At 38.6% G+C, this 17,930-nt stretch overlaps 4 protein-coding genes across 6 annotated transcripts in view; 1 reads left to right on the top strand and 3 right to left on the bottom strand.

Moving 5' to 3' along the window:
• LOC149923375 (multidrug resistance-associated protein 1-like) overlaps window positions 1-17,930 on the top strand; it is an 82,738-nt gene that overhangs the window by 17,596 nt on the left and 47,212 nt on the right. The window lies entirely within an intron of this gene.
• Window positions 12,439-15,702, bottom strand: LOC149923378 (uncharacterized). 3 transcript variants are annotated; one of them, XM_090160157.1, is made up of 7 exons: window positions 15,234-15,702; window positions 15,037-15,178; window positions 14,749-14,976; window positions 14,600-14,687; window positions 14,130-14,539; window positions 13,558-14,067; window positions 12,439-13,461 (listed from the first exon to the last, which is right to left on the bottom strand). In XM_090160157.1, exons 1-7 carry the CDS (start codon window positions 15,354-15,356, stop codon window positions 12,461-12,463), a joined length of 2,502 nt encoding a protein of 833 aa, XP_090016283.1. In that variant the 5' UTR covers window positions 15,357-15,702; the 3' UTR covers window positions 12,439-12,460. The 3 variants fall into 3 exon arrangements, with proteins under 3 accessions (XP_090016283.1, XP_090016282.1, XP_090016281.1); XM_090160156.1 differs by having other exon boundaries at window positions 12,439-14,067; window positions 15,234-15,296; window positions 15,359-15,702; XM_090160155.1 differs by having other exon boundaries at window positions 12,439-14,067.
• On the bottom strand, window positions 15,720-16,493 carry LOC149923377 (uncharacterized). The gene is made up of 2 exons (XM_090159736.1): window positions 16,179-16,493; window positions 15,720-15,838 (listed from the first exon to the last, which is right to left on the bottom strand). Exons 1-2 carry the CDS (start codon window positions 16,491-16,493, stop codon window positions 15,779-15,781), a joined length of 375 nt encoding a protein of 124 aa, XP_090015862.1. The 3' UTR covers window positions 15,720-15,778.
• On the bottom strand, window positions 16,929-17,741 carry LOC149923376 (uncharacterized). Its single transcript, XM_090161217.1, has 2 exons — window positions 17,449-17,741; window positions 16,929-17,373 (listed from the first exon to the last, which is right to left on the bottom strand). The coding sequence occupies exons 1-2, from the start codon at window positions 17,719-17,721 to the stop codon at window positions 16,930-16,932; spliced, it is 717 nt and encodes a 238-aa protein (XP_090017343.1). The 5' UTR covers window positions 17,722-17,741; the 3' UTR covers window position 16,929.

The raw sequence follows: 17,930 nt of genomic DNA, 5'->3' as shown, positions 1-17,930 counted from the left end.
AAGCTGAAGTAATTTTCTTTTAAATTGAACACTACAAATATAGTTTTCGCATTTTAACTTTAAATATAGACTATTTTACCATTCTCGAGTATCTTGCATATTGAAATTGTTACGCATACGGGGTTACCATTTAATTTTGGAATAGATCACCGAAATGTTTTAATTAAAATATCTTTTATTTTCTACAATAATTACCTTTTATTAACATAAATAATGCAAAATACTCTGTTCGCTCAATACGTTTAAATAGCTTTCCAAAATGTAAATATAGGTAGTAAAATACTATAAAAACCCCTGACTCTACGTTCAATACGTTAAAATAGCTTTCAATACGCCAAATATAGGTGGAAAAATAATAGAAAAACACACACATACTATTATTATTTTTTAATTTTTGGAAATACACAACATCCACCAGTTACTTCGCAATATGACAAATTGGCTGCTCTCTTAGTGCCCAACATATCACAATTTAAACACAAATATATGCGTGGTAACGCTTTTAATACACCTGGATGAATTCTTATACTTAGAATTCTTTTTGATTGGAAATAAACAGCTTTACGGTACTTCAAACAGATTGAGTATCCGTCACAGTACCATGCTAGCCGTCCGACAGTTGGAACATGAAAAACTGAACCGTCACAATATATACAGAAGTAGTCACCAGTTCTTAATAATGACGTGATTCCGTCTTTCTTCAATTCTTCGACTGATATTGCATTCACTAGTGGTAAATACACGCTTGGTTATAAATTCATATATAATTCTTATAATAGTTTCTAGTGAAGGCTACCAGTAATTAAGAATTAACATTACAACTAAATAATTATATATAAAAATAATGTGATTTCTAAGCTAGCTTTAAAAAAAATAACCGAAAACAATCTTACTTTTGAAAAATGACTCTTTAATATCAAAAATCGTCTGTCATACTCGGAAACAATTAATTGATCACTGATGTCGTTTCTAATATTTCTTCAGCTTTTAAAGAAAAAAGAGTTACTCGAGAATGGTAAAATAGTCTATACTTAAATTTAAAGTGCGTTTTAAATTGAAGTGATTCTTATTTTGTATTCCACTTTCACAATGGGAAAAGTGTCTTTCTCAAATGTTGTAGTTGTACTATTGTTAGAACTATTTAAATCCATAAGATAGAATCGTTCAGTACTTTGCTGATATAAAAAGAGGGACTCGTTCAAATGGAAATATTTTTAAACTTCATTTGAATATCATTAGCGTGTAAGTGGTCCATGTACCCAAAATTGAACCGCAAGTTCAGATATGCTAATACATAGAAAATACTATAAAAGCATCTTAACTCTACTTTTAATACATCAAAAAAATTCCGATATTAAAATATTTCAAAATACTCAATTAATGTACTAAGTTACGTTAAAAAAGAGCCTATCGTAAACACGAATTCCTCCAATTGTTAAACATAGATTCCAGATTAGATGGTGTATGTATGATGGGTAAGACTCTTGTCAGAAAGATGAATTTTTATTTTAATACGTTAAAATAAATTTCGACTATACAAATATAGTTTTCGCATTTTAACTTTAAATATAGACTATTTTACCATTCTCGAGTATCTTGCATCTTGAAATTGTAACGCATACTGGTTACCATTTAATTTTGGAATACATCGCCAAGCTAAAAATATAAAAATTGATAAAAACTTAAATGGCTACGTCCTCATCCGAGAACAGCGGAGATGGATTTTACATTTTTGGTGGGAACAATCGTTTGTTATAACCATTTTAGCGCGAAGAATCCACACCTGATGTAAAAACGACACTTTTAGCTAGCGAGAGGGGACACCCGCTGTGTCTATTTTACGCGCGGGGGGCAAGGGCCATCCTCTATCTACCCTTTACCCCTTAGGGCCGATATTCCGTAAGACGGATAGCTTTGCGCATCGTAAAAGTGTTTGAAAATAATGTTACACGGGGAAAGTGTTTGTCGGTGAAAATAGTTATGAATAGATACACAAAGGGCTCGACCCATTGAACTATTTGGATTTATTTCATAACACCACTCGCACGTGGAAAAAAGTGTTTGACAGATGCCGTAGGGGGCCCATTACTCGGGTTTATAGCTACTGGCTGTTTGCATAACATCATGTCAGATGATTCCACCAGCCCTACCGAATAGGGACGATCCCGCCTTTCCCGTTACTCGCCTTATCGCGAACAATCCTAAAAACGCATTACTAATCGCGTTGATTTTACTTTTAATGGGACTTGTAGAATTTCTATCTCTTTGGTTTACCAATATGGCCGTCGCTATACACATAACACCGCAAAATTTGACTAATCGCGTGAGTCATTGAGTCAACCCATTACGTCATCCTGATTACGTCATCAAATTATTATCGCTATATAAGGGATTCATCCCCGTCATCCATCGGCAGTACACTACAAACCGTTTCTCGAGCATCATGTCTAAACGAAGCTGTGTAGATAACGTTCCAGCGCCTACTAAAATGTCTAAATTTGATCCGACTCAGCGGAAAGTTAACCCTCGGTATTCACTTTCATCCGAGCTTTTCGTTACTACGGGTTTTACGTCTGAGCTCGATATATCTGTAGCTCTATGCAATAAAATCACACACCAGGTCTTTGAAATGTCTTCGCGCGCCTGGGATGATTTATACGGCCACTGGGAACAAATAAATGATCCCCAACGGTTGCCCTTTCGATCACCGTTCCCGCTATCTGATGCGCTAGTGACCGCCGCCATGTCTGACCAAAAAGAATTAACCTTGCAAAGTACGATATCCGAAGCGTCGGTCGTAATCAAAGCGCCGGAAACTCGAGAATTGGACAGACTCAAATATTTCATTAATTCGCACATTCAACTCCTTAAAGTGAACCAAAAACTCTTTGAATTAATGGGTTACGTTATAACCGATAATTATCGTAAAATTTACGAAATATTGTATAAAGAACCATGTGCACCCAACAATTTATTTCTATCGGATGAACATGAAAGGTATGATACCGTTGTCCGCTATGCGTCCAATTACGTAACAGCATTTAAAATTATTGACGATTTTAAAGAAACAGTGGCCAACCAAAATATGTTTTGTGTATTTAACTTTTACAATTTGTTTAATATGGTATCTACACACCATAAATATATTAAAACTAAATTGTTTTATCTTTAAACGTTTTCATCCGCTTAATGTACTGTAACTTTGAATATCTAAATAAAACCTTATAATTTGTATACACTCTGCTCTTTTTTTCCAAAACACTTTTACCGATGAACGCCCGCTATTTTACGCTACCCTTAGGGGCCCGAAAGTGTTTGTCGGCGAAAACCAACCAACTCGAAAGACAGGGGGGTGACATTCACTATGACGGGTAGGCTGTTTGCATAACATCGTGTCACCGCCCTAGGGTGGGGCAGATAACCTATTGACCTATAATGGGTTAGCACCTGGGTTTTATGGGTTATAACCCGGGTTTTATGGGTTATAACATCGTAAATCATCTAACCTTTTGACCTAAATTGGGTTACCACCTAGGCTGTTTGCATAACATCGTGTCACCGCCATAGGGGCAGATAACCTATTGACCTAAAATGGGTTAGCACCTGGGTTTTATGGGTTATAACATCGTAAATCAGCTAACCTTTTGACCTAAAATGGGGTGCCTCCAGCTATTAACTATGACAGGCCGGCTGTTTGCATAACATCGTGTCACCACCATAGGGGCAGATAACCTATTGACCTAACATCGTAAATCAGCTAACCTATTGACCTGCCGAAAATGTACGCAAAATGGGGGACCCTACAGGGGCCTGTTTCACCCTTATTTAACGGCTGTTTGCATCGTGTCCATAGGGGCAGATAACCTATTGACCTAACATCGTAAATCAACCTCGTAAAACAGCTAACCTTTTGACCCCGCCGAAAATGTACGCAAAATGGGGGCCCTACAGGGGCCTGTTTCACCCTATTTATTGTCCACACCGCCATAGGGGCAGATAACCTATTCACCCAGGGTTAGGTTTTATAAGGGTAACATCGTAAATCAGCTAACCTTTTGACCCCGCCGAATATTGCCGCAAAATGGGGGCCCCTACAGGGGCCCGTTTCACCCCCGTTTCCCCCGCCCGCAGGTGCCCCCTTATCGGTAGAACGCCTCACTTATCTCTTACGTAAGTTACTTATTTAGTTGATTTATTAGTTTCGGAAACCATACCATCATCACTGCTTCCACGCTCGGTATTGAAATTACCGGTAGATGATATTTTGTTATTTCCACTCCTTTTTTCCTTTTTCTAGAAATACCTTCAGAATCTATAAAATCTGTAGATGAATTCGCAAAATCTGACACGTATTCGATTATTGATTTCTTATCAGCTTTTTTATAGTCGTCTAAAACAATTTACAATATATGGATCCTATAAAAACGTATTTTAACTTAAAAGTAATTAAGTCGATATACCTGTATCATAAAACACTTTGTTTACTCCATATTGTTTCCAACTCTTCGAGGGAATCTCTGAATTTAAGAGTGCCTTAACTTGTTATTCATTTGAACGGTAGGGAGGCCAAAAGCATCTTTTACGACTTTCTTCCAGCTAATTCTTTTGAATGATGCCACATTCAATGTCTCCACTGGATGTTTTTTCAGAAAATTCAACCACCATATACATAGTAGAAAGTATCTTTCTGGTTATGAATGCTAGAAGGTAAAAGAAGAAATAACGTTAGTAGGTAGAAAATGAGAGTTGAGCCCCACGTGGATCTATGATCCCTATGGGGATCCATAAGGATCATGCGTGGATCTGCCCCCATAAGAATTGAACGTGGATCTCCTCCATAGAGGGGGATCCATAAGGATCATGCGTGGATCTGCCCCCATAAGAATTGAACGTGGATCTCCTCCATAGAGAATCAACGTGGAGCAAAAATCACCGACTCGAGTTCGTTCTCTTTCCCAGCTCGGCGCCGGTAGAGACAAAGTACGAAAAAGTCCGTTGAAATAATGACTTTCCGAAGCCTCAATGCGGCGTAGAATACCGAGCTTATTAAATAGGCGGCTTCCTATTTCTTTACGCAGAGGGAATGTACCTTGAACGTGTTTTACGGCGAGAGAGACGAAACATTAGCTATATGCTTAAAATAACGGGGAGCGAATTCAAGTGGAGGCTAAAAGAGGCGACGAGAAGTAATGTAAAGTGAAAGAACGGTAGACCTTGAAAAACGGATCCTCGGTTACGGAGTTTCTCCCTTTGCCGGAAAGGGATCCTATATGAGTTATTTAACGTGGTTTCCAATATCCGTCGTCCGTCGAATATAATCGTTTTTAGGAATAAGTCTAAACACGTACTCCATCGAAATATTTGAAATTTAAAAACATACAATATTAAAATAACGGGGAGTAATTCGTATTTAATCCACACTGACTTACACGAAGGTCGTACAAAGGTCGTATTTAGGTACTATATAAAGGGACGTCGTTGTCCCTCCGAATTTATTCTGAATTTTGTCAGCTTGAGTATCACATCTCGGAATATTGAAAAATGTAAGTAATAAAACGACCCCTTAGTAGCCAGGTTTGAAACGTATACTAACGAGTACCAAACTTTCTAGGAACGCCAGTAAAGCTTTCCCAATTTCTAGCAAGAAAGGAGTATCGGTGACGCCAGACGCTAATATCTACATTGGAGCATTAGATGGAAGCGTTGGAATCGCCTTGACGGAAAGCCAATTTAAGCAACTATGGAGAGCGGGCAGCCAAATAACATCGTTCTTGGAGGACGAATCTATCCCACCTTCTACGTGGTTCTTCGAAGGATCGGAAACAAGACGAGTTGAGCTGTGTACTTTTCAAAACCGACGGGTTGTGGACGTGAGAGAAATAGTCCTTGGAACTGGGACCAACTACGGAAAGCATTACCTAACTAAACGGGGGAGCACCATCTCACTCTACCCCTGGAAGGCATTGCTAGATAAATATGATGAAGTGATGATCTACCACAACGAGGTTAAACGTGTGTTTAAGGAAATAAAAGAGACTGTACTGGGGAAAATAACTGATTTCATTCATAAGCAATGCAAGGGGTGTGAAAGTGATCATCCCAGCCAACGTCAGCACGATTGCCTTATGATAGATTGGAATTCCCGTTTAGAAATGCATTTATTTGACGCGATGGAAAAAATAAGTTATTACGAAATAACCTCGAAACTAGACACGTTTTTAAGCGAGGACTTTCGTGATAATATCATGTCTTTTGTTGTGTGTAATGCTAAAAAAATGTTGGATCAAACTGAGGATGTTGTAGACTAATAAATATTTCGACATACTTAAATCTTGACTCGTTATTTATTAAGATCATTTACGAACATGGATCCAGTGATGTTACACCCCTTCACTGGTCTCGTATCTGGACCTACTCAATGTGGAAAGTCCCATTTCATTGCGAAGCTAATTAAGCATAATGAGTCTTGCATTTCCCCTCCACCAGAACGTATAATTTGGTGTTATACGGAATATCAAAATGATTTATTTAATTCAGTTTTGGGAAGTAATCCAACAGTTGAATTTCACGAGGGTTTGTTAGACCCGGCTAATTTGAATCCAGCGATTAGGAACTTTGTGATTCTGGACGACTTATTATGCGAAATAGCCAATAACAAAGACGTCACCAATCTATTTATTCGAGGCTCCCATCATCGAAACACGTCGGTCCTGATTTTAATGCAAAATTTATTTTATCACGGCAAAGAAGTTAGAACTCTCAATCTAAATTCGCAATACCTTATAATTTTTCGATCTGCTAGGGACGTTTCAAGCGTATTGAATATCGCTAAACAAATATCCCCCTCTAATACTAAATTCGTCGTTGACGCTTTCCGTCAATCTGTAGCAAAACCGTACGGGTATTTATTCATTGACTTGAAACCGAACACCGCAGAAGAGTATAGACTACGAACGGGAATAATACCCGGAGAGGAACCCGCAGTTTTTGTTCCTATATAAAAAATGGTGGTTTCAACTTCAAAAAGAGTTTGTAAAAACATAAACTTTCTGAAATATTTGAGCACTTGTAACGCTAAACAGAGAAAAGGCATTATTAAACTAGCAAACCGTGAAGCTATTTTAGCGTTGGTCGAATGTTGTATAAATGTTCTACGCGGGAACGTTCAACTAACAGATGGTCAGAAGAGTCGGTTAAAGAAACACCGAAAGGTTTTACATCATCTTTGCCAAAAAATTCCTCTCACCAAAAGAAAACAAATTCTCGTGCAGAAAGGAGGATTTCTCCCACTGTTATTAGCTCCGCTACTTTCAATCGTCAGCTCCGTAGCTGGTAGTGCAATAAGTCGTGCTATCAACAAATGAATGGCTCGCAAAATGATATTAGTGTCTGAAGACGTGCTGCGTCGAATGAAAAACTCTACAGTAGAAGAAGTCTCCCGTGAACCGGAAATGCCTACGTTAGACAAAGAAATGAAAGCTATCCTTGAGACTTCAAATACAACTGAATCCGAGAAATTGACATTATATAATCAAACTTTACAGCGACATTTAAAATCTAACCGCAAACCAGAAGAAAAGCAGCGAGTTAAGAAAACTTGGTACCAGGATATCGCGTCTTCGGTTTCACCTACTATGCTTCCTGATGCAATATCTTTATACAACTGGACAATGAGATATATCAATTGGAATGAACTTGGTGAAATGGAAATTGGTGGACGAGCCGTCCCAGGATCAAACGTTATCGATTTAATTTACGACGCGGTTAGAAAAACCAAAGCCATAAGCGATCCCACGGGAATTAATAGTTTTTACGAAACGTTACAAAACAACAATGTACCCAAAAAATTTATTAAAAACCCCGCGAGAATAAACTTGTTAAAGTCATTTTCTTATAACACAACCACACCCAGTCGACAACCTTGGGTGACAATTTGAATGTATATACCAATAAAATGTTTAACGCAAGAAGCGAGTATTTATTTCAATAACCTTTATCACCATGGAAGGGTGTGCGGATAGTGTAGCTGTTAGTATGGTGTCCAAATTAACAAATTCGTTCTCCAAAAAACCGAAACTTTTAACAGCCATTTTATTCATGTTACTTCTTATAATAATCAAATTACTAGATTTTCTATTATGGAATTACTTAGCGCCTACTTTTGGAAATTTTACTAATTATGGATAAACTGCAAAATATTTATTATGATGTGAGAGACTCTGGGGGTTTCGTCGGTGCACGAGGATTATATCGTTCAGCTCGAGAAAAAGGAATCAAAGTTACGTTGAAAATCGTCAATGAATTTTTAAGAAATCAAGATACATATACCTTACATAAGAACGCAAAATGGCGGTATAAAAGAAATAAAACAATAGCATATGGCATCGACGAACAATGGCAAGCTGATTTAATCGACCTTCAGAAAATTTCGAGAAAAAATCAGGGATATCGTTATATTCTAGCCTGCATAGATGTTTTTAGTAAATACGCTTTCGTTGAACCGGTGAAAGATAAGAAAGGGGTTACTATCGTCAAATCTCTGAAAAAAATACTGGATGGTGAAAGAAAACCGAAACGATTGCAAAGTGACCACGGAAATGAGTTCGTCTGTCGTTCTGTACAGGAAGAGTTAGAAAAGCGAGGAATAAAATTTTTTGCCACAGACTCCGAAATTAAGGCAAGCATCGTTGAACGGTTTATTCGAACCCTTAAATCAAGAATGTATCGATACTTTACCGGGAAAAATACAAGGACCTACGTAGATGTACTACAAGATTTAGTGCACGCGTACAATAACAGTTACCATAGATCAATTAAATGTAAGCCCGTTGATGTTACGAAAGAAAATTCGAAAATCATTTGGAAAAATTTGTATGGAGACATCGATTTCAGCCCACCAGTAGCTTATGATTTTGAAATCGGCGACATTGTAAGAATTAGCAAAAACAAGGGTCTCTTCGAAAAAGGATTCCTTCCAAACTATTCCGAAGAATTGTTTCGGGTGATTAAGCGGCTACCGAGACACCCTCCGGTATATAAACTAGAAGCTTTAGATTCCGAACCCATTTTAGGAGTATTTTACAAGGAAGAAGTTCAAAAAGTGGGGAAAGACTTGAATACGTGCGCTTTTGAAATCGAAAAAGTGTTACGAAAAAGACTTAAATCGGATAATACCACCGAGTTACTCGTGCGTTGGCGAGGATACGGTCCACAGTTTGACAGTTGGGTGCAGGAAGTAGATTTAAAATGAGTTTCTATATCACGTTACCCTCCGATTCTTCAACCAAATACTTTCCTAATAATACGACAAGTAAATTTAGAACGTATCTCCCGGAGATGGTAAAACTAAACGGTCCCTACGAAGTAGCACTAACGGAAATAAGTTATCCTAGGACTTGGAATAACGTAAAGAAAGATAGTGCAATTCGAATTTGGTCCACTGACGATAAATCGAATGAAGTAGTAGCTATTATACCTAAAGGAAGTTTTTTAACAATTCAGGAATTACTGAACATGTTACATGTAGATAAAAGTATACTATTTAAGTACGAAGAACGATTAAAACGTGTTTCCGTTTCGTCTGGTTACGATTTCAAATCGATTTCCGCGGGACATAAATTTAAAGTTGATATGCCCGGGGACATAGCAGTCATGCTAGGATTTACGTTGGAACCAAAAGAAAATTTCATAATTACGGATTCCATGATAGCACCTTATATGGCGGATTTGGATGCGGGTTTACACTCCTTATTTATTTATTCCGACGTCGTTCAAAATACGATCGTGGGGGATAGCAACGTTCCGCTTTTACGTATTGTTAGTGCGAAAGGAAAAGACGGAGAAACTGTGGACGTAGAGTTCTCTCGACCTCATTATCTACCCGTCGCTTCTTCGGAAATACAAACTATCGAAGTGCACATTATGGACGAATTGGGAAACCCTGTCCAATTCGAACGTGGGAAGGTGCACGTAACTCTACATTTCAAACCGCGGAGGGCCTGGCTCGCGCTATAACAACAGCGCGCGACCTCGAGTGACGATCATTTTCGTTAAAAGTAACGAACGATAAACATCATGACTCGCTTCAATGCCACCGCTGTAAGCGACTACGAACACTACTACCTAAATCAAGCTGGCTACGGCTCTATTCCCGTGTACCGAGGAATAGGGGTGCAGAGGGGATATGGTTTGGGAAACATACTCGCGTCGGCCTTTCGTAGTGCCATGCCTTTATTTAAACGTGGAGCGCAATATCTCGGAAGAAAATTTTTAGATACCGGAGCGAAAGTAGTGACTGACGTTGCCAGTGGAATACCTATTAAAACAGCTCTGGCATCCCGATCAAAGAGCGCGGGTCGGGAAACTTTATTATCAACCGCGGAAACCATTAAGAAAATGACAGGGTCGGGGCTTAAAAAGAGACGTGCAAAACCACGAAAAGTCACTCGAGTCAAAGTCAAGAAAAGGAAAACAACGTGTCCTAGTTACTCCGATATATTTTCGTAATGGCTCTATTACACCCGCATTCGAATGGATGTGTGAACTCTGAATTGGACCTTTTTCAAGTTCCGTTAACGCAGACGGGGATCATAGGAGGTGAATGGGTCGAATACAATCCCATTTCCAGTATTTCCAACAATTCAGCGCTAACTTTCTGCGTTAGTGGGAATTCAGAGACGTATATAGATTTGTCGCAAACTCTTTTACACGTACAAGTTGATGTCACGAGAGAAGATGGCGAATTCCCGAGAGCCGCAGTAATCGCGGCTGATGGTACCGTAACTACTGCCGCTGATAATATAGCACCTGTAAATTTGTTTTTACAAAGTCTTTTCCCCGAAGTTCATTTATTTTTAAATGAAAAATGCGTTACGCCAAGCGCTCAGAATTACCCATATAAGTCGTATTTTCAAACAACATTAACATTTGGAGACTCGGCTAAAACGAGTTTTCTGACCAGTTCTTTATTTTATCACGATACGCACGGAAAATTCAACGATTTCGCGAACAATAAAGGTTTCGTCAAAAGAAGGCATTTCGCGCAAAAAGGAACGATTGATATGATTGGAGGTCTACATTTGGACATTTGTCAGCAACCCCGCTATCTTCTTAATTTAGTGGATTTAAAATTTGTCTTTGGAAAACCAAACGTTGAATTTTGTTTACATTCTGACATGAAATGTAAACTCAACATAAAAATGGCCTCCCTTTATCTCAGAAAAGTTAAACTTATTCCCGAAATCCCTCTGTCACATGCTAAAGTGTTGCAAATGGCGAGAGCTAAGTACCCCATCACGCGTACCGAGTGTACATCATTCTCCATTCCGGGTGGAAACCAAAGCGTAGTTCAAGATCATTTATTTACTGGTCAAATTCCAAAAAGAGTCGTTATTGGAATGGTTAAACAAACGGCGTTTTTGGGCGAATTAAAATCATCCCCGTATAATTTTCAACATTTTGATTTAAATCATATTGGTCTTTTTGTAGACGGAAATTCCGTCCCCCATAAACCGCTTACTCCGAATTTTGCGGGGCATAGTTATATACAAGCGTACGCTAATTTATTTCTTCAGACCAATCAATGGGGTATAGACGAGGGTAACCAATTATGTCGCGAAGCCTTTGTTGGTGGAAACTGTCTTTTCGCCTATGATCTAACAGCTGATCTTATGAACAACGCTTCCCATTTTCACCTGGTTAAAAACGGAAATTTGAGACTTGAAATAAAGTTTGCGAAAGCTTTACCCGAAACCATCGCAGTCATCGTATACGCCGAATTTCAAAGCCTTATCGAAATTGATAACAACAGAACCGTCTTATTTGACTAAAAACAATGGATACGATACAACTAACTAAAATTATGGAAATGGATAAATTCACGAAAGACCTTTTCCGTGGCGTGTTTGCAGCTGATCAACTACCAAAACACGTGATATATTTTCCGTCTCTCTACATCGTAAACACTGATACGTCACAGGGCGAAGGCGAACATTGGGTGGTGTTATATTTCTCTAACGAAAAGGTTACAGGTATTCCCCTGAAATTCGAGTACTGAAAACAGATGGAGCGAAGTATTAATTGTTTTTGTTTTTGTAGAATTTTTCGACAGTTTCGGCAACAGTCCGGATTTTTTCCCTTTTAATAATTTTGTCGAAAGAAACAGTGCGACAGTGACGTTTAATTCTATGCAGCTACAGGAAACTGGGAGTACCACGTGCGGGGGGTTCTGCGTTTATTTTTCTCTTAATCGGTGTAGAGGAATAAGACTATTTGATATTGTGTCTAGATTTTCTAAAAATAAATCTGTTAATGATAAAATGGTTAAGGAATTCATGTATTCAAAATATTCAATAAATTTTCAATGATAATAAGTTTTTTTATTTATCAACACTTTACAAAAACTAAAAACAATTTAGAAAATGGATTTTTTTACACGTTACACTCGAAACATATATTTCACTTAGGTCTTACGTTTTAGCAAATCTATCCAATGGTGACCATACGATAGAGTTCTTATTCCGTCTCCCAAAATGTATCGTTTATTGTCGCAAGGACTTAACGAGAGTTTGTTTTGAGTGACTGTAAACAGTTGGTGTTTATCACTTACAATCCGTTTCATGGAATGTGTAAAAACACGGGTTTGGAATAAACAGTTTCGGTAATGCGCGTGGCGTATTTCTTTTTTCACGACTTGTCTGCACACTCCTTTCGCTACTTTCTTTTCTCCATGTTGGAACAATATACTGTATAATTTCGGACGCAATCCCACGAAAGACTGTATAGGAACCCCTGAAAGTTCGTCTTTCATTTTTCCCATGACTTTTTTATTTACTTCGGAGTGAAGGAAATGCGACTGAGGATAGTCCGAAAAGTCGAATAAGTGGGAATCCCTTTTCAAGTCCGCGTAGACGTCTTGGGTCTTGATGTCATATGTGAGGGAGTCCGTGTCGGTAAAAAGTAATCGAGCTTGATCCCCGTAGGTCTTCTTAATATAATCATAATGAAATTGATACATGATCAGTTTGGATAGATCTAATACCGTGAACCCCGTATAGATCGGCTTGTTCAAGGTTAGAGACTTTTTCTTGAGCTGAATACCGACAAGTTCTTGGTGAAAGATTGTAAATTTTTCAAACGCCGGGCTGCTTGCCTTTTTGATTGCCTTCTCGGGTGTTTGTACAAGATGGAAATCAATGCGGTTTCGCAGATTCTCCATAGTCTTTCCAAAGGTTGAATTATTTAGTAATTTAAAGAAATTTTTTTCAAAGTTATTTTGGGCTTGTTTTCTTTTCTCGGTGTTGAATTCGATGAAAGGTCGTAGCCACTGAGATTGGTTGAAAGAGAGTATTTTATGAACTTTGGTTAGTTTCATACCCTTGGAAACGTAATATTTAAGGTTTCTGTAGTGCAATACGTATCGTTCCTTATCGAGGAGGTTAGGTACAAGTTTGGGGAGCGTGTCTTTGGCCGGGAGATTCAGTTGTTTTAGCATTAGTTTATAATAGGAAGAAAATAAGTCAGTGGTTACGACGCGAGATTCGGGGGCCAGCGGATTACAATTATGATCCTGGTGTAGTTCTTCCGAATAGTGTAGATCTACTTCCAAAATGAACCCGTAAGGAGAATCGTCGGGTAGAGTTAGAACGTGTTTTTCAGTGTACACCAGAAGATCTGATACTGGAACCCACGCGAATTGGCCGGTCGGGAGGTAATCAATCATGGCAAAACCGTATAAATTGTTACAATCATAGTACATGATGTAATTAGACGGTTTGTCTTGATTATAGGTTTCCGGGAGGTACGGGTTATTTGCCTCAGCGTTTCGATGGCTTATCATTGACACACCGCCTCTGATTCCACGCTCGATGAATAAATGCATATCAGGGTCAAGCAAAAGTTCTAATCTAACTTTTGTCATTCGAAGGGCGCTTTCCCAAGCGAAACCGGGTATGGTGTAGGCGTGGCAACAATCTAGGTTGTAGTATTCTACGCACATTGCGCGAAAACTCTCAAAAACGTCCGCCAGTTGTAAGGTATCAGCCTGTACATAAAGATCGTGAAGTTCTCCTACGAAGTTAGAAAATAAACAATTAATTTCTTTCACCGTATACTTAAGCAGTATATCGTACCTAAATTTCGAATATTGAAAACGTTCCAAACTTGACGAACGGTTTCGTAATCCTCGTCTGAGATGTCTTCTCCTATAAGTGAATTATGGAAGGCCTCTTTTGAGGGGAGAACCGTTTCTTCAAATCTTTTTACGTCGTCCATGTAGTCATACGGATACGTCAATTTTTTCAGTAAAAATGGGACTTGGTACGGGGGATAAAAAGAGTTTAGGATTGGAAATTTGACCGGACCACCACTAGCCAAATTAGAGATTAAGGTTGAGAGACTCTCCGGAAGAAATCGGTAGGAATCCAGAAACCGGAGTCCCCCGAATGAAAAGGAAATGTAGTTTTCCGTATTTGAGGGGATGCAGGTAATGTCTTCGTCTTTAAACAGACCAATGCGCTGCATAATCAGGTGAGCGTCATACCTGCAATAAATATTACAAAGTTAACACTATTCTAAAATTTTAAAAGAATTAAGGAATTACCTGCTTAAATTGTGCAGAAAGACTGGCGTGAATTTCCCGACACGTAATTTCAAGTTACAGGAATTATGAGCCACCCCTCGAAAACGACCTAAATTAAAAAAAGATGATTTATTTTAAAATATTTTTAATTATTTACAAACTTTTTATACCGGAAAAATGGCAGTGATCTCTAACTCCCGGGTCTTCCGGTGTGATAACTCCTTCGCAAACATAACAAGTAGTCGCAGTTCGGCATGCTTCCTCTTGGGCGGGAGTTAGATCCATAGGAACTATTTCCTTTAGTAAATCCGTGATTTTCTGTCGTTCCATTAATAGACTTTCCAGAAATACGTCGATGGAATCCATCCCGCGATATGTAACTGGTGCATTCGGCTTTCCTGTTAAAAAAAAGAAAAACTTTAGTAATTGTTGAAATTTGTTTTTCAAATATTTCTCACCGTCCGGTCCTACAACCACGTAAGAAAAACCGCACGCAACATGTTCGCTAAGTTTCGTTGTGGATGACAATTTTGAATCCGGGAGACATGTATGTATTTTATCTATTATTGATTCAAAATCGGCGTAAATCACGTATGGAACCTAAAAGTAATAAATTTGAGAACAGGAGCTAATAACATTTGATTGAATTCCTTACCTTTTGCTGCCATTCTATTTTCTCGAATTTTAATATCGGCTTCTTGAAGGGCATCTTAGTCAACTGCGGACCATGTACGTTACAATTTTCTACGTGTTTCCTATGGTTTGTTTCGGAGTGCATACCCGAAAAACGATGTAGACAATATCTGCATACATGCACCTTTCCATTGTGCTTCGTGAAATGACTAACTAAGCGGCTTAAGTCCGTTATTAAGCAGAAATGATCGAAATCTCCAGATTTTAGAAAAAGTAAGTCAATCTGACGATTCTCCGGGGCCTTATGGTCACTGATATATAAAGGGAACACCTCCTCGTCATACCCGAAAATATTTATTGAAATGTCATTTTTCACTTCAATTTTCTTTAGTTTGTTAATATTTAATTGAAAAGGGAAATCGATGTCGCACAAGTCTAATTCATTCTCGTATTCCTCGTATTGTCCCTTTCTTTCCGGGTGAGCACTTGCCGGGTATATTTTTGCGAGCAGACACCATAAGAAGCATTTGTCATCTTCGGATTTGATATTTAAGACTCCTCTCTTACTTAATTTCGGAGGTATTTCAATGTAACATCCTGCGACAAGTGGCTGATATGAAATAATATCTAATTGGAAAAACAAGATGTGATCAATCGTCCAACCACTTCCCGCGTCTTGAAATTCTTCCATGGCCCTCGAAATCTCCTTCAATCCCGCGTCGATTTGACCCGGGATAACGTCAGATGTTAGTATAGTTTGGGTTCTACTTCGGAAGTATGGTAAGGCTTCAACCGTCTGACCATCCGGTAATTCATGTTCATATCTCACGCGAATAAACATGTTCCATTTAATCCCCCGCTTCTTACTCAAATGGTTTTCCAAATATTTAATTAAAGCAGGTTTGATTGAATTAATTAAAATCTCGGGGTCCGTGTGCGTAATACGTGGCATATAACGTGAACTGACCAAGGCGTCTTCAAGAGCTCCGAGTTCTTCGACGTCCCCTTCAAAGTCAGGTTTCCCGTCATCCATCGGTTCTTCTTCTTGAGGCGACGGCGAATTTTCTTCTTGCTGGGATGTGCCCGCTTGGGGTGAGCTCACTTCGGAACTTGAAGATTCATTCGTGTGAATCCGAGAATGCCGAATTAACCCCGATCTACGCGCGAAACTATTTTTACACTCCGGGCAAACATGTTTTCTTTTCGAATGTTGTTCCCTGATATGTCGATTTAAATTATTTCTCCTCGTGAACTTATTCGAGCAAATGGGACATTGGAACATTTTTTCGCCTCTTAATTGAATACGGAGAGAACTCCCATACTAACTGCTCTACTCAAATGAAGAGAGGAGCGAATCAGGGTTAGACTATATATCGGTTTTCTCTAGGGTGTACTTTGATACCCAAAACCTTTATGGAATATCTGGGTGTTTAGGTAGAAGAAAATATGATCCAAAAGTATGTGAATAGATCCCCGTACCATCAAATTAATCTCTCCTTTCTAGTATCATTCCCTCCATTTCATTTCGAAAATGGAATTCAATCTATAGAAATGTAAGAAATCTCATTTCAATTTTCTGGAGTATTAACTTTATATTTTCAGAATTATTTGAGTGAAGAGTAAGCTTACGGTAATTTAGTATGTTTATTATTGATATGAAATAAATATAAGGAATTTATATATTTTTATTTTAAATCATCCTGGTTATACAATTTTATTTACATGTCATAGCTTCCCTCCATCGCGTCTTTCACTATTTGTTCTAAATCTATTAGGTCGTCTAAATCATTAGGGAAAACCACTTTTTTCGGTTTCTTCTGCTGACCTGTCACTGTAGACGAGGTCTTTTTTTTACGCTTTTCGGGTTTGGAAGATGACGGTCTTGAAGAAGATGATGAAGTGGTGGAGAGCGCCAACGGATGAGCCCTCGAAGTAGAAGGTAAAGACAAAAGAGATTCCAATGAAGGTGTGGAAGTTGAGGACGCTAAAATAGGAGCGACTGATGCTGAAGCTTCTATGTACGATGCCGATGAGGATGCGAGAGATGCCGATGACGATGTGGAAGCGAAGGTTGAGACGGTCGGTGTGTTATTGAGGGAAGACAGAAGCATTGAAGCCATGAGGTCCTCCTCGTGGGAGATAGAAAGATCCCGCTTCTCTATCTATTTAAGACTAATTTCATTAATACAGGGTCTGATATGTAAAAACTAAGAATGGAAACCATGGACATTACTTACTGTTATTAACTGCATCAGGCAGGGTCCAAGTGCATTCCGAATATTCCCTATATTCGGGTGATACGCTAGATGTACGTCAACGGTACATCTCGTTTCGTCCGGGTGGAAATTAACCCAGAACCCTTTGTGATGCTTCCTTAGAATTACCACGAACATGCGAAATGAAAGATCGGGCAGTTCGGGCCTTCCGGGAATAGGTCCCAAAGCCACGGTGTAGCGAAGAACTGCGACGGCTACTTTTCGGTCAAGAGGCATTTCACTTCGAATCGACATTGTGAATATAATTCTTCTTATCTCGACACGAGTTTTTATACTCTTCGAAATAAAAACAATGGTACCAAAGGGCATAACGCGTTACCCTAGTTAATTTATTTACCTTTGAACAAAATGTCGGTGTATTTATTTTTGACGATTGTCTCAAAGTGTGAACGGGTCTCGGAATTTTAAACATACTTAGGTATTGAATTTGTTTTATTTTTTCT

Source organism: Leiobunum rupestre, chromosome 10 (assembly GCF_980474605.1).
Source record: "Leiobunum rupestre chromosome 10, qqLeiRupe1.1.hap1, whole genome shotgun sequence".
In the NCBI taxonomy this organism is placed as follows: domain Eukaryota; kingdom Metazoa; phylum Arthropoda; class Arachnida; order Opiliones; family Sclerosomatidae; genus Leiobunum; species Leiobunum rupestre.
This window is presented reverse-complemented; position numbering and strand designations above follow the sequence as displayed.